Here is a 17,792-nt window from a genome sequence, read left to right on the forward strand (position 1 = left end):
AATTCAGTAAGCTTTAAAAATACTGTCATGATCACCTGGGCATAAAACTATTTCTAACATCTGATAAACCGAGAGGAGCTTATTTTTACTTTTACGAACGAACAAACAAACAAAACAACTTATTTTGGTGGGATATGAGGACAATTAAGCAATGTCATGCATGACCAGCCGTACTATTTGCATTGAAATTATTTACTACTATAACTCAATATCAGGACCTGTACAATACATTGGAATTTATGCCTATGGAGGCAGAAAGTAAACACGGAAGCAAGATATACAATGGGGCAGATAATGTACAGGGCAGGTAATGTTTAAAGGTACCGTTTACCATTGGGAGCAGTGATTTAAAAAAAATCGAGATATCACATTTGCATATGTGTAGGTCAGTCGTATCACAAAACATCCTACCATGAAAAAAATTTGCAATAAATCCTAAAATATAAGGAGATATCACTATTTTTCTCAATAAACCATAACTGTAGACGGTTTTAGTCTAGAATTTTTTGTTATAATTACTGTTCACATGTTGTATATTCAACCATACTTAACATTGATTATACTGATTCAAATTTTTACATTGGTTGTTTCTATCCCTAACTCATATCTAAGAACCATTTTGAAGCACTAAAGCTGGGTTTTTGTTTCGTCTGCAAATGGTAAATTATGCCTTTAACGTTTGACGTTCCAACACGAACTGACATGTCTGGTCACTCTGACTCCAATAATTGCTTACAATTTCAGCGGCAACGTACTGCAAAAAGAACATAATTTAACCTCCATGACGATAACTGCTCATAAATGAAAATTGGGATTTGTATATGAAAACATAATGCTAACATCTTCAATGTAGTAGCTTGGTATCTTCACTTCATTTAGAAAAGAACCGTCATGGTCAGTCTAAAATATTTGATAAAAATCTTGTACTTTAAATCATAATGCAGTTAAAACTGTTGCGTTATCTGACAAAAGCTTTCCCCTCACGTCCACGACAAAGTGATAACTACGTGTAGTATAGATATAAACGTTAAAAGCACGCCGTTTAAAAGTACAGTGGAAAGTGCAGTTCCGGGTGTGTATCTTTTTTATTTTTTATTCTTTTTTTTTTTTTGGTATTACCACGAATTGCGGCTGGAGTCTGATCAGTGATCTGTGGCAGATTTAGCAAAATACTGCGGGTAGCAGTCCTAGGGCATTTGGGGTTGACAAATTTAACAGAAGATCAAGAAAAATGTGCGGAGTGGCACGGAAACATGCCGTGTAGTTCGCTGTCTGTTTTTAGGCAAATCCAACAGTTTCAAAACTGAGGCAACACCTTTTTTTCCAGCACGGTAGAGGAGGAGGGCACGAAGTGGGTTGTGGACTCGTCCGACTCCTTTCTTACTTACCTGGGCCCCAGTCACTCGTATTATCAACCCCATTTACGATACGCTGCTACGATCACCCCTACTTGGCACTATCGACGAGTCCACCTCCTCTACTTTTCGCGCACATGCGGCGCTGCGCAAAAGCCCAACGTTGTGCTGGTTCTGCTTCAAGCTTGTGGGATCTTACACGATATAAATACGATCTTTCACTGTCGAGGGTCAGAAGAGAGCAAACTGATTGAGGAGGTTGGATCGGTATCGGTGACTTGTGAATGATACAGGAGGATATTCGCTCATCAGCATCAAGGCCTCCCGAGCTCATCGGATCCACCAGAGTGAAAGTCTGTTGCTGCCAAACGACCTTACGAGTTCCTGACAAGCTTCTTGTGATTCAGTCCCAAGCCAGACGCTGTGTTTTCAGTCAATCTTTTGCCATACGTGAGAAGTGGGAGAAAAAACGAGCTGAGGAAAGAACACATTTTTCCTCCAGAAGGCGAGCCTGGTTAGAGTTTGAGGCACGTTTTAGTGATCACCTGTAGCTGAACGCGTCACTAGATATGTTGCCCGAGCACACACCCCACAACTTGGCCGCAACAGGCGGAGAGATGCAGGATACCAGCCGATGGTCCTTGCTGCAGCATATCAGTGATAATGTTATTGGAGGCGATGCAACATTTACAGGACCTTTTGGAGAAAAGCAAGGTAGGAAATCTCTCTGGTATTAACCCCTCCCCCACCTCACACACCTGTAAAAGAAATAAAGAGAGAAGTGATAGATAAAGTGAAAAATGAGAAAGATTTAACGAAAACATGTTTCTTCACGCATATGAAATAGCCTTGACCTATACCGTGATATATTTTTACGTACTTGAAAATGTGGTAATGTGTGCTTAATCTTATGAACACAAAAGATAAAAGTACTGAGGTCAGCTGTGAGGCTACAGGACGTTCGTTGCCTCTAAACAAACACGGAACTCGACACAGACTGCAGTGAAAGTCTGTAATGAGCAGAAGCTAACACCATTGCGATTTCTATTGCAGAAATTCATGGAGCTCAGATTAAACTGTCTCATACACCCCAATTATATTTTAAGGTATAAGACACTACCTGAAGACAATGCATGATTCGTTCCTATGGTTGTAACAATAAAGTTCTTTTTTCCGTAAGATCTACTCCATATGTATTTTGTTGATATGTCAGGCAAAGCCAGGTGTACTTCAGGCAAACTTGGTTGTCCCAAAGTCATTTGGAAGGAAGACTTTGTAGAATGCCAGAATGATTTTATGATTTTGTCCGTGAGGAGAAGGAGCGTACAGACACACGTCCTTGTTTCCATGATGCCTGCTATCTGCCAGTCAATCGTGACATGGGTTGGCTATGAATAGCTAATAGTTCATGAATGGAAATCAGTCGTTATTACTCTCCTGTATGTAATACCTGCACGAATCGACGCATAGCAAGAATGGAATTTTTCCCCTTAAAGAGTAAATGAGCACCTGCAAGCCCGCTTTTGCTTGTGCAAATTGGGCACGAGAAGTGCTCATTTTTTGACAAATGAAAGCGGAGGCACGAGCACAATACACATTTCCTAATCGGATTGTGTTGCAGGTTTCACGGGACTGCCAAACGCCGCGCAGTTTCCGTCGCGTGTATCGTGTTCTGCACGGTAGGGAGCTACCGGCTTCGACGTGCATGAATGGGAAGAACGTGACGCCCCAGCTGTTTTTCACCTCCCATCTCCCTCCACTACAGTAACACAGTCGGCGACATGACTCAATGTCTGTCTCGTTTACTGGTGGCCACTTTAAACACATGGCAAGAAAGCGCCAATACCTAGAGAAAGTTCTCGATTGAAAAAATATTTCATGTATAATACCATCGATAGCGTAGGCATTTTCCATGTGTTATGATTAAGCTAGAGTTGTATACGAACCTACATAGTGGGAGGGACCTCCACTACCTGTACAGACTCAGCATGGCTGTCGACCTCGAACTCCGCTGTGAGTGCCGTGCTCTCGCACCTCCCTCTTATACGTAATTCTTCTATGGCCGAACTGTGAGCCCCAAGGACAAAACCAGACAACTGCAAGTTCATGTAAGTTCAACGGTCGTGTCCAGGGATGTGGTCATTGAAGGACGTAGACAATGAGACGAAGAGATCTTTGAGAGAGTCCACCGGAAATTCACATTCGAATGCTATTATACGTGTATAAATACGTTTAGGATTTAATGAATACATCTATTTCCGAGAAACAGGGACTGTGTAGTTTCACGTTAGTCAACTGAAGTAATATACGCATAGAAAGAAACACAAATTCTTACAAACATTGTAATCATGCAGCCTAAGTGCGGTACATGATATTCCATCGTAATGTAACATCTGGAGGGTTCAGACAAATTAATAGGGCCCCCGTCCCTTTATCTCTTTATCTCGCACCCCTGTTCCTATCTACTTTTTAAAAAAATATAGCAAGTAGGCCTACCTAGATTAACCAGAAAATTCCACCGATTGTATTTACTTAGATCACATTGCATGCAGCAGGAGATATTGATTTTCCTTTAATTCTATAAACCACGGAGTGACACGACATTAACAACTGCTGTTTTTAGCATCATAATCTTTTCTGCATAGTCATCACAATGAAATGTCGGTTACTATGTTGAATGTTGTTCAACTTAACTACTGCAACAATCAGTTTTGATCATCATAGTATGGTTCAATACATTTCTGCTTCTTGTTGCTTAGAGGTTTTGAGGGGTTCAATGCAATATTTCTGGAGAGAAATGTGCTTTAAACCGGGAAACAGTCAAGGTGTCTGGTGGGCAAAGCTGGCTCCATGCTGTTTTTCCTCGCTGAAAAATCCCCAACATGTATGTTATAATTTTCTGGCTGGGTTCTGTGATCTCTTGTACCTCGTTCACATACCACTTTGTGTAACAAATAGCGTCAAGCCGTTCTTGCGTGCATCAGAAATACAATGCAAAAGTAATCGGATGACTGATAAACAATAGTTCCCGCCACTGCTGCCACCCATATTCGATGATAATAGAAAATTGGTGATTTTAGGTGTCGTCAGGCTGCCGAAGTCTCGATCTACTAGTTTTGGCTGCGTAGGCAGAAGACCCGTCTTACCCCGACCCGACGCCTGTGGGTCAATAACTCGCCTGCCCCTGGCCTGCGTAACATTCAGTGATAGAAGAAGCCACGATGCGCAGACGACACTGTTTGTTGTGCTAATAAGCATGATCTCTGACATTAAATACACAGATCCCAGCTACTGATCAGCTGTGAAGACGATAACCTTGTAGCTGTCGCTAGTGAGTGACAATGTTTTTGAGCAGGTCGTCACGGTTCTCGCCCCTCAGTCCGTATTGCAGCAGAAGGTGGTGAAGAAAGATTTCATTACTAGGTGTTTTACAGCATCATCTTCAACCGATGTCACCGTACCGCATATTCGTGCAGTAGTGAGAAAAATTGGAAAGACATTTCTGGACATGTATATTGAAGGGTTTGTTTGTGTATTCGCTTGTCAAAATGTTAAATGAGAAAAAAAGAAAAGAAACTGAATGTCCTATTATGACGAGGAAAAAACGCACTAAATTACCGGGAAGAATGGAGATAAACATGATTTAAAACTTTTGAGACGAAAACTTTGCTAAAATAGTCTGTCTAAATTTTACCCCATAAAATGCGGAGTTGGTCCCTTGTGGCGTTCTCAAATCCCACCGAGGGGAGGCTAGACAGTATACCAGTGACTCTTCGTCCGAGCAGACGACCTGTAACCTTGATGACCGTCTGGAATCAGACGAGCATTATTACATAATGATCAAACGTTCTCTCCCCTCCCCCCCCCCTGTTCTTCTTCTTCGTGTTGTTCTTGTTCTTCTTCTCGCTTTATGTGTCAATTAATCTATCTGTCTATCTATCTTTTTATGTATTTATCCATCTATCTATCTCAAGCTCTAGTTCTTCGAGATCATGTTCTCTCCCCTGTAAACTCAAACTCCCTCCTCTTTTTTTCTCTCTCTCCCCTCTCTGTCTGTCTCTGTCTGTCTGTCTGTCTGTCTGTCTGTCTGTCTGTCTCTTTCTCTCTCTCTTTCCATCGACAAGACAGTTTGGCTCAAGAAGTTAAAAAAAATGCAAACCTGCAGCGAAGATTGTTAGAAAGTGTATCAGTCCGGCTGTCCAGACGGGGTAAGGTCACCGCTCTGTTGTGCGATTACGTCGTATCATTATTTAACTGCGGCCTTTGTAACAACAATTATATTATACGACCATACAAATCCACGGCTTTTATTTCTACAATACTACGTCTGATAAACATTAATCTCGCTGAGTGTGTCGCTATTGTATCAGAGAGTGCTAAGTCTAAATTAACGGCAAGCGCAAGGCCATTGGAGACGAAGTTCTTACTAGAGGCAGTCTTTGCAGTGAATGCTGGCTGAAATTTGTAGACGACTTTGCTAAGCGTCCTGTCGGAATGTCAGACAGGAAAATGAATGGGCGAGCTTGTATGTCTTCTTCAATCGTCAGAAATCAATCAATAATCTCTGCCTGCAGGAAAAATAAAACTAGCCACTATCTCGGTCCCAAAACTCTCGCAATCAAAATGAACTAAAAATAAGTTATGGTTTGCTTTAAAGTCGTAAAAAAAATCGTGTTGCCCTTGTCAATGTTCGGCTGATCCTGCTTGAAATATATTTTCCTATTTGAAAAGAAGAAGAACAATACTTGTGAAATATGTTGAAGCTCCACCCCGAGTGGTAGCTGGTATAGGAGGGCCACGCATTGCCCAAACTGAGAAAGTAGGGTTTGTAGGTCTACTTCCATCATAGCATTTGCTGTTTTCCAGGAAAGTCCAGTTAACAAGACAGTGTTAACTGATATATCGACGTCGAAAATCAAAGTGTGACTAGAAAACACCATACAATCAAAACAACTCCAAGAAATAGTACTATGTTGAAAGAAAAGGGTGAAGAGACATCGCCAAGTAAATCGAAAAAATCCATGATGCCCGTTGTCGTGTATGGATCGAACCTCCTGAGAGTCTGTTATGATCTGTGGGCAATTACAAGCACAAGTAGAGAGGTCAGTCTGGCTATACGCAGGTGTCGATAATGCCAATGCAAAACGTATGATGCGGACAATCAACACAGGGCTCAGGTCGTCAGGAGTACCACCTCCACTCGTTGCAGGTCCAGGTCTAGATCCAGGGACTTTTCGCATATGATGTTGTGGTTGGCAATGTCCGGTGCTTGCTCAAATGGGACCATTCGTTAAGTAAGCGTATGCGTATGGACTAGCATGGTAGCAAACACTTCTGTTTTATTTTGATCGTTTTCTTCACCAGGCTGCCTCGTGCCTGATTGATATGTTGTCACTATTTGCACAGACCTTATCAGATACAGATGTAGCCTCTCATTCGAAAGTTAGGCAAGCAGACATAAGTGTCATTCCAGAAAACAATTAAACTCTGACAAACAATAACTTTGACATGTAGACCCTACTTATCGGTTATCCTAAAATTTATCATTCTTTTAGAGAAATATTAGAGAAAATTTTAGAGAAAACTTAATAACGATGGGAAATTTTAATCGGTCATTACAGCTGAAGTTTAGTGGAAATGTGACTTTTTTTATTTGATGATTTGAATGTGCACACTTGAGGGGTTCTATCTAGAATGTTAAGACGTCCATATGGGTTGACACAAGACGTTATTCCCCCATGATACTTGACGGTAAAGAGTTCACAGGTGAAGAACAAGAAGCCCATGCGTAAACCTCCTCTGCCCAGTCCAGCCGTGTCCCTAGACAAGGTCGGCGCACTTATGCTTCTCCGACAACTCGCTCCAGGGCCTTTCGTTTACAGAAGACGCGTAAATACGAAATGTCTAGTCTAGACGAAGCTTTACATGTGAAAGGGACAAATTAAAACAATCTGATTGACGTGATCGCTAGTGCGGGAAGGTGCTAGATCGTCGGCGATGTTGCTGTTTTTCAGAGAAGTTCTTATGTCAACAAGCCATTGTCTTCAAATAGAAATGTAGATATTTGCAATCGAATAGGTGACGACCTTTGATTTGACAATCAATGATAGCAGTACTGTTTAATCTGGACTCGATGCTACCTCTTTGTGCTCATTCATACACCAAAAAGTGCGAAAGTAGCTTCTGTCGCAATAGAATATGACAACTCTTGAACGAGCCTATAAACAAACTATAGACACGAGAAAGATTAGACGTGTTGATCAGATTGTCCCTTTTGTGATTAATCGCAAGGTCCTGATGTACTTCCATTCTGATGTATAGGCAAGACAGTGTAAGGTTCACAATTCAGATATTTTGTGAAGACTTCGCTGGTATACACAAAGAAGTTGCAGATTAGATGTTGCAATAACATCTTCCTCATCCAGCAAATTTATCAGATGGCATTAGTCACTCATTTTGTCGAATTATAGGCTTTTACTATATTTCTGTGATAGACTTGAATGTTTCCTACATATTTCACATTTCGCTTGTCATAATGTAGTGTTCAGCATCTATGTGTCCTCTCGCTGCCCTTTATATAATATTTCCTTCCTCTCATTTTGTTTGTTGTTAGACGTAACATACTTCAGCCACTTTTTGTGCAAAGATCTTATCGACGACATACAAATATCTTGCCTGTAGTCACGGGTAGCTTTAACAAAGTAATGGAGGGGAACATGGCATGCCTTTTCTCTTGGTCTATTCATCGAATGATCTATTTCAAACATAGGTACGAGTGCACAAATCAAACGTGGGTTTACACAACAGTGTTTGCTCTGTCATGTTCAGTGAACAATATCAACATAATAGAAAAAGACAAAAAGACAATAAAAAGGGAACTTATCTCATTTTAAGGGTCCCCCGCCTTCATCATCACGAACACAATGAGTCGTGGAGACCGTCCAAACAAACATGAGATATAAGTTCTATAATCCAGAGACAGCGTGGCATTAAGTTCATAAATTTGCGCTTCCCCCATTTCAACATGCAAATGTTAATAATATTATGCTTTGAATTTGACAACATTCCATCTCTCTGGTTAAATTTTTGGACATTATGGTTTTATGACAGACCTGTTTAAGCCTATACACTTTAACTTCACCGATTTTTTTTTTAAACGTAAAACTGCAGCAGCATAGGAAGTGATGTAGCCTACATGTATGTGAATCATATTAAATCTAATCTTAATCAGGGATCATTATTGTTTGTTTTTGTCTTTCCCCAGTGTTCTACTGTGACTACACCGCATCTGGAAAGTAAGTTCAGTATTCTTGGTCATTCTCGACATTCATTTGATTTATGTAGTCATGACTACTGAAGGCGATAAGGCACTGTCATTTGCGGCAATATGACAATTTAACAGTTGTTTAGAAGGCCCATTTTGTTATACCTTTTTGTCCGTTAAGTCCTTTACCTATGTCACAGAAAAACCCCAAACGATATATTGAAATGCTTCTTCTAAATGTGATAAATATTCGATATTACTGAGGAAATAAAATGTACCTCGAACCTGTTTTCAATCATGAAAAATATCACATACATGTATTTCGCAAACCTTATGGCGATGAGAAACATAAGGAACATAAAACCTAAAAAAAACCCACAAAAATATGCCTGTTTTGACTGAATTTTTGTTTGTTGCAAAAATTGTCAGTATAGAGGAATAATAAGCCAAAATAAGTTACCATTTATGAAACTATGTCCAACGTCATGAACTTGAAGCCATGTACATTATCCAAACAGATGAAGGATCAAACAGGTTTTGATTTTGTTATGACGGTGGTAAGAAAGAGTCAAATCATGACTCTGTATGTCTTCGTATAATCCATAACGATTCTAAGAGGTCCTTGAATATCCTTTAATGGTCATGCCAGATATGGTATACTTATGCAGAGTCCTGTATTTTTTGACAAAAGCTTAATAATGGTTCTGTTTTCCTTATGTTTTTCTTTTTGGTTTTCCAGACAGCTCAGATTCATCGAAGATTTTCTCACGCGGCACGTATTACCACTTTACGCCAACACACACACCACGACTACCATTACATCCAGACAAACTACACAATACAGACACGAGGCAAGGTGAGTACTTGGCAGCCGCCATACAAAACCATCACAGACTCGTAGATTCAAAATCATAATGACAGTTAAATGAGTATGGGAGAAGGGTACCCCCCTCAACTTGCTGTTAGGGTCGTCACATTTGTGATATTGAACCATGAGTTTGGCTTTTTTTTGTAGCAAAACTATAGTAAACATAGTAAACTATGAATGAAATCGAGAGTAAAATGCTGAATGTAAGAGCTTTGTTCCCTCGCTGCAACGGCATAGTGGAAAAAGAGACAGTAGCGACTACTAATTGAGCAAAAAGGAGCTAGTAAAAGTTGTGCTATGTACTTTGTTGTGGAAATTTATGGTCTCTATGGTTGCTCTTGCCATCCACATTTGGTCCGGGAGGGCCAAGTGGCAAGTTTAATCTCGCATTGAGGCTGTCATCTTCTATTACTAGAGGTGACCGGTAAGGCCAGGGGCAGGGGCAGTGCGAGGCTCCCTGTTTGCTGCGTCATCCGCCCGTCAGTTCTCGCAAATACCGGCAGTGCTTTTGAAAGTCCTGATGAACTCTTGAATGACCACTTGTAGAGCAAGCAGAAGATGAGAAAGCGTTTCTCTCTCGCTATATTTGTTTCCTAATGCGCCGTCAGATAATATAGCAGCTTCTAGAATCAACCACAAGTATGAAACATGTGATGACATATCCATAAGAAAGTAGTTCCTTGCGGAGCTTCGACATTGCTTTATCTTCGATTTATTCCATTTGATAATGTGAACAAACATAGAGATCAAAATTGTTTAGGGTAACGCCCTTTAATTCCATGCTCTATATTCCGTCTTGTCAAAAATCTTGTTAAGTGATTTCAAACAAAAATCAGTCGATAATCTCTTCAGAAAAATCTAACGAATAGGCGACCTCCTGAATACAGCGAGCCGTGTTTAAAAGATATATATATCTTTCACTAATAACATATTTTCCAGATATTATTTTCAAGATCCTAGTTTTTAATGGATCCACTTGTTTACTTTTTTTTGCAGTATTGCATCCTATATGATATGATGACGAACATTTTGCGTTTCCATATAAGCAAATTATTCGAATTATCAAGAAATAGTGATGTCAAATACATCTAGTATTACTGATTTCTATCCTGACTCTAGGACGCGCTGTTTGGTGTTTGTTTGTTTTTTGTTTTTTGCTTTATATTTGAATTTATGACTGAATAGCGATATGTTGGTAAAGTTCCTTCAGCAATTAACAAAAATCTAAGCGTCCGATTGGTAGCGGATGCCAGGCTAAATAAGAATTAAGACCGACAGGTTTTGTGAACATGCGGGAAAATCGGTTGCCAAAATTGGGCCGATGTTGAGATAACGAAGAGGAGGGGCAAGCTTTGACCTACTTTGGCTACAAGTTTGCTCCAATTAGCAGGCTGCAGCTGAGCCAGCTGTATCGGTCATGGAGTTATAGATCACATCATATTTTTGCACGGCAGAACATTTATGACAGATCCGTGGCTTGTACGGGCCGCTGGAATAGCTCTTAAAGTACTTCGGGCTTCGAGGTTATACCATGGCGCTGACCTACGCCTTCTGGGATATGACGCCCATTTTTCTGTACTCTTTATTTTCTAAAATTTTAAAATTATGCGGTTTTTCTTTTTTTGTTGTTCTCCATCATTCTTCCTTCAATGCCGACAGTGTAACCCTACTGTTATAGTGAAATCGTGAAATTGCGTTGAAAATAGCGGTAGCAGTTTTCACGTTAAGAACGATAATATTGTCACGACCTGCAATGTTTGCTTTCCTCACAATGCAACATATATACTGTAACATTGCCATGATTGCTGCCTTCATTAGTATCTTCATTATCGCTAGTGTGTTAAGGTTTTCCTCTTGTTAATGTTCTCTTTATTATAACCGTCATCAGCAGTTAACATTATCCATTATTTGTCATATCAATTACCATCACTTGTAGTTTCTGCATAATAATTATATTAATCATTTCATTGACCTGTCCGCTGTCAATTTTTTTACATGATTGTACCATCATTAATCTGTCGACTGATAGTTGCTATTGGCATTTCGACTATTGAGGCTATCTTTTTGATATGGATGAGGATTTACAGGTCAAACAAAAGACACTCCCAAACAGTAGGTGTCGTCTTGCGGTATTCATGGATGGGTTAGCACCTCATGCAACGCCTACTGGTATCTGGGAACAATGAATGTTGCCTATAAAACTGATTGTTGCTGGGGGGGGGGGGAGTCGAGAAAACTATAACTAAAATCAGTGAGAAAAGGCAGAGAAAGAGAGAAGAAAGGGAAGAGAAGGCACTGGATGAGAGAGGAGGAGGAGAGAGAAGAGAGAGGGGACTTAGGAAGGGGTGTGTTTGCAGAGGGTGGTTGATCATGGGCCAAGTCCCCTAGTCCAGCCGCGTGGAAGGGCCGGGTGTGTGCTACCCTGACGGTGCTGACTCACTTGACAACTTCGAACCCGCACAAACCACTGGCACTCGAAAGGGAATTACCCGAAGACAGCTGCCACTTTTTGTCCTCATGTTTTCTTACATGACGTTTCTCTCCCTCTATCCTCTCTCTCCCTCTGTTTCTCTCTCTGTTTCCTCGCATACGCCACCCTGAGTCCCCTCCTATCTCTCCCTCTCCCCTCTGTTAGTTTCTGAATCACTTCTGACTTGCTGGCTATTTTCGAACAATTCTGGTGGTAGTGTATTGGTAGCGCGCCTGCCGCGTATGCCTAGTAAATCCCTTGTTAACCTTGGGCGTCTCAAGGATCACAGTGTTATGTCTGCGCCCGGAGAGTGAGAGGGAGAGTGGCGGAGACCTTACAAACAGAGAGAAGACGCGATGAAGATAAGAACATTTCTTTTCTACATACTGGCAAGACATTAAATCCTCCGAAGAGGAGAAAAATAAAGATAGACCTCTTCAGCAGAATCAACTAACTGCGCCTAAGACCCCTGAAGAGAGGCCTTGGTGTTGCCAAAATAACCATAAAATCCATAATGGCGCAGTATTAAACGAGAGATTAATATCAACAGTCTTAAGACATAATCATGCATTATGTAATGCAGACGAACAATCATCTTTAATCTAGTTCCCTTTTTATACTGCACTGCGTCTGCCCAGAACACTGACTAGGGAAAAATAAAGCTTGCCAGCTCAATACACAAACCAATTTACGGATTAGGCTAGAATATGGTTTGTTAAGAGATCCAACTCGCATTGCGAGTGATTTCATTATACAAACCTTGGTTGTGCAGTGCTCTGTTTGCTGTGTATGGAGGGCTTTTCGATGTTACGAAGGATAATAGTTATAATTTCATTTTAAAGAAATAAAAACAGCAGGAATATAACTGCGTAGGATTAGTGCATTTTATAGAGGGGGAATCCATCCAGAGATTTTAGTGCATATCGTAATATCTGTCGGTATTTTTTTTCTCTCATTTAAAATATTTCCATATATACCACAATTCTTTTACCTATTGTCTTCATTGTATGAATACTTTCCTCCATCCTTCCTAAAGAAATTGTCTTTGGTTGGCTACGACAGTCAACAATGTGAATAGTTTCCATTCATGCTCGTAATTCCGCATATGGGGCCGATTGCTAAGAGCCGAGCTCGGAAACAGTGTTCATATTTCCATTCTAAATGCATTGTATGATGGATGAGAAGGTTTTTAATGAAGTCTTTGAATCTTAATATATATATATATATATATATATATATATATATATATATATACAAGTTTCCAATGTTTCAAGTGAGCGAATGTAAATCACTTAAACAATAACCGGTACACTGATGATTAAAACATGCCACACAACCCCCCCCCCCCCTCAAAAAAAAAAACAACAACAACAACAACAAAAAAACCCAAAAAATAAACCAACAACAACAACAAAAACACACACAAAACACCCAAATATTATACGTTCACTTACTCTCTTTCATCTTTATTTGTTCTTTCTGTCATTGCAGGGACATCATCAAGCAATGTACGAACTGTGGGGAAGATGATGCGGTCATCTTCACAGGCAGTGGATCGACAGGAGCCATCCACAAACTCATCAACGTGATGGAGATGAAGGGAGAGCGGGCGAGGAACACGGTAAAGTATTGGCTCTCACGTGACACCACGAGTAGGTCACGTGCCGAGAGAGGCTCGTACATGTATTCACCTCGCCTCTAACATTAACAGTCACAAAGGATTAATCCAGTACTTACGTTTTGATAAGATGTTGATGTAAGTTTTTGCATGGAGTTCACTTAATAATATATCTACCGTGCACCTACCATTTTTCCCAACTGGTTATGGACTCGGCCAAAGCTGTGGAATAGTTCAAAATTTCAGAGCTCAGAAGCAAAAATAAGCAGAATTTTTATGCTATTCTATTCCTCTTGAATACCATCCAAAGACATCAATTTTGCATGCCATGTCATTTGATACAATATCCCCTTCCAAAAAAAAGGAGATACTAAAGAAAAATATATAACAAATTGAGCATTCGTTCTGAACAAAGTATTACATCGTTACGCCGTTGTTCCCCCCCCCCCCCCCCCCAAAAAAAAAAATGAATATACAAAGTTGAGAATTTTTTTGAATAGAATATTACATCGTACTGCCGTGGTCACCTTTCGTTCACTGCTTGAACGATGTCCCCGTAGCACAAGGCGTTGGTTGACGTGTTGTTGTGTTGACAGTGAAAGTCTGACTCAGGGGTATTAGCCATCGTAATGAAATAGAACTCGTTGCCATGTAGTGGTTTGTACCACTTCCTGTCTCGCTAACAATTTCAAATGCCGAAACATTTTTCCAATTACCAAATTGTCATTACATTTGTAGCTGAAAGCGGACCGCACAGAGAGAGAGGAGTAGAGTGTGATGAAAAGAGAGCGAGAGAACGAGAGGGAAATAGGAAGAGTGTGAGAAAAAAAAATTAGATAAAGAGGGATCACTTCTTCTGATTTCTAACTAAATCTCTGCACGTAGCGTTTGCTATATGATTATAAGGAATAAAAATGAAAAAGCGAAGATGATAAAAGCAATTCCAAATATGTGGAACAATTTAATATGAAAATTACAGCTGAAGCAAATTACGTTCTATGTGAACATTGATATTTGAATATTTGTTAAAAGACACTAAATCGAGTTCAGAATTCATCTCGTAAAGGACGATGTCTGTTCGAAACAGAAAGTTTATAATCAAGAAATGAAATAAAACTTTGAGAAACACGAAGAAGCTTCGAGGTTTTACTATTGATTACAACAATAACAAGCCTTCCTGACGTGCAATCACTCCACTTCAACTCTTCCGTGTCTCTGTCATGAACCAAACATTTACAGCGCACTGCATTCACTTTGTCGCTTGTAATCAAAACCGTTAGGAAACTCTTGGCAAAAATGACAGGCGTCGCTATCAAATACGTACTGTCGCCCATTTGATATATACATACATATATAAAGTTAGATTATTTTGTGTGAGTGTGTAATTTGGTCGTTCTCATCAGGTCAGTTCTGGGTTGAATCTGGTAAAATAAATTGGCTGCTGATTACAAGCGATGACACGCTTGGCTTTTAGTCTTCCCCCTCTCGGCGTTTGATTTCGCCTCTCTCCGTATCGAGTTATTACTTCTGTGTGTTAGTCGCAGGAAAAGGCGGCTTTCCGATGCAAATGTACGGTGGATCAGACAAAGATTAGCGTTTAAGGCTTGATTGCACGTCTAGCTCACTCAGTGTTGCAAGTTTTATCGCATTTGTATAGGTCTTTGCTATGTGTCGGATATATGTGCATTTGTGTGTATTTTGTTGTTGTTGTTGTTGTTGTTTTGTAGACAATTTAGTGTTCTTTCCAGTTAGCGGTATAATGCATGTTACATTGCACCATGGATAAATGTTGGTTGTGAGGGCCGTTGCGCTGGTCTAAAAAGCACTATACCTGCGGGGTATGGCACATCAGCTATCTACTACTTTATCTATAGGCCTATATAGTATGGTTTAATAAGACGCGTTTTTATCATTACATTATCACGGCAAATTTTAATTAAAAGAAACATGAATTTTTGCCGTAAACACTGACTGTTGATAAGGGTCTTTCACAAAGGCCACCTGTGATTACACATATAAAAGAAATAATGTGATTGTAAAATGTCATTCCTTAGATACTACTACTATTATATAGGGAAAGGTGTTTTGAGCGTCAATAAGAGTAATAATGCGCTTAATGTTTGTAAATAGCCCGGTGCTTTTGCAGAGGTTTACTTTTGTTTGACAACCTATTACTAGTTAAAAAAGATATTCATGGATTAATGGCTACTGAACGTGGGGCTTAATGATCCCTTTATTCCTTTTATCAGATTTTTTCTATTGATGCGAGGGTTGGTTATTTGCGTTTTGGGGTTTTAGAGTTAACTGTATATCTCTCTTTTTGTCTTGGTTTGTAGCTTTGATGTTGCTGTTTTGCAGTTATCGTCATCGTTTAATACTGATCCACTCAATCGAATAATTTACTCGTATTTGTGTCTTCTGACCATTTTCTGACACAATTGATTAGAGAGGTAAAAAGATTGGGAGCTACAGATCACTGACTCTCTTTGGCTTGTGTATCATCCTCTTCTCTGCAGGTTGTTTTAGTCGGTCCTTTCGAGCATCATTCAAACATTCTACCCTGGAAGGAGATCGGTGCACAGGTGAGTCTTCTTTAGATGACTTGTTTTCCGACGTTTACACAATAACGAGCTTTAGATCTACAATGCGAACGCTAAGACGACGCAGCTTCTAGGGTTGGACAATGGAAACAGCTGTCTCGCGCATGTGTAGAACGCCATTTTTGCCTAATTAGCGTCGTCTCAGCGTTTGCGTCTGAGATCTAAACCTCGCCATTGACTCACATAGATATCCACAAACACACAGACCCAATTAAACACCGTCTCACCCATTGTAGCCCGTCTTTAACGTCACAAGCACTCACCAACTTATCCCCCCCCCTACAATTTCACTACGATAAAAAAGCTCAACATATGTATAGATCATTGTGTATAGTTACCAAAATGCTGTAATGACTTTAAATTAGATCGTACTGCATGATCTGGTCAATTGATGTGATAAACTTTACCTTAATAGACAATGATATTATTGTAAAGGATGCTATTGTCCTGCCCAATACATAGGACCCATTTTGTCAAAACGTGCATACTGCTCTTTTTTTGTTATTGTGGCAGAACTCCCTGTAACTCTTGTAGATTACTGTATGATTATGCCTGTACTCAATACTGTTAAAAAGCGAGGTATACACTCAAAATTGCCGTATACATTAATTTATTGACCTCCCCAACACACTATGACGTTGTAATCATGTTGATACATCTGCAATATATAAACACAAACAAATCTTACTGTGTTCTCCAGCAATGTACCAATATAATACAAATCTTATTGTGTATATTTATATAGATACATTATGCACTTATATCTTTATATCATTTGTCGCATGTTTGAGCACAAATCCACGACGAATGTCTTTATTATGTGAGCTTTCTTTTATCGTTGCTTTGTTCCCCCCCCCCGTAAAACAAATCAAAGTCAAAGGGGCTAAACCAAAATTAACACATTTCTTTTCTCTTTCTTAAAGAGGTCTTCGTGGATTTACACCCACCACATCATTCCATTTGGATTTAATGAAATATAATTTTATTATTGTTATATTACTACTTAGAATGCATGAACTTTGCACAAAGTTTCTCTCCGCTAGTGCACAGTCGTTAGCAGGGGTTAAGCAGCATGACTCAGTAATAGCAACTGAGATATTCTTTTTTTTTATCTTGTTATGACCCTTTCGTCCGAATGCCGGGCCCTGCCGGCGCCGCTGCATTACCGGAAAGACTTTCTATTTACGTGCATATCTGATTATACCTAAACTGCACTTACCTTTCAACCTTGATATTGACAATGACATCAGTTGGCCGCATCTTGGTTTTTTTTTTTTTTTTTTTTTTTGTTTTTTGTTTTTTTGTTTTTGTTTTTGTTTTTTGTTTTTGTTTAAACTGAACTTCTTCCCCATAGAGCACTATTGATCAGCAGAGTATCATTTATTTCCGCTTCTGACGAATCAAACAACATACCAGCTTACATTTAAATCAGATTCTAAAAATTTTGTATAAGATAAACAAACGGCTGATGTTTTTGACGATCGGGACAAATTCAATTGGTCTGGATTTTCCTAAGCTACCAGTAGATAATATATACAGAGTGATTTTTTTTTATTTTTGTCAAGACAGTGTCCGTGCACAGTTATAAATCACTCAAGAATGTCCCGTTTGCACTCT

At 39.7% G+C, this 17,792-nt stretch overlaps 1 protein-coding gene across 1 annotated transcript in view; it reads left to right on the top strand.

Moving 5' to 3' along the window:
* Positions 1-1,924: 1,924 nt before the first annotated feature.
* LOC139725743 (uncharacterized) overlaps positions 1,925-17,792 on the top strand; it is a 37,611-nt gene continuing 21,743 nt past the window's right edge. The window contains exons 1-5 of the mRNA XM_071636826.1: positions 1,925-2,069; positions 8,620-8,650; positions 9,359-9,475; positions 13,449-13,578; positions 16,092-16,157. Coding sequence (XP_071492927.1) covers positions 1,925-2,069; positions 8,620-8,650; positions 9,359-9,475; positions 13,449-13,578; positions 16,092-16,157 — 489 coding nt within the window. The remainder of the gene's footprint in view (positions 2,070-8,619; positions 8,651-9,358; positions 9,476-13,448; positions 13,579-16,091; positions 16,158-17,792) is intronic.

Source organism: Diadema antillarum, unplaced genomic scaffold, assembly GCF_040938485.1.
Source record: "Diadema antillarum isolate AM-2024a unplaced genomic scaffold, OU_Dant_1.0 seq00000059_RagTag, whole genome shotgun sequence".
In the NCBI taxonomy this organism is placed as follows: domain Eukaryota; kingdom Metazoa; phylum Echinodermata; class Echinoidea; order Diadematoida; family Diadematidae; genus Diadema; species Diadema antillarum.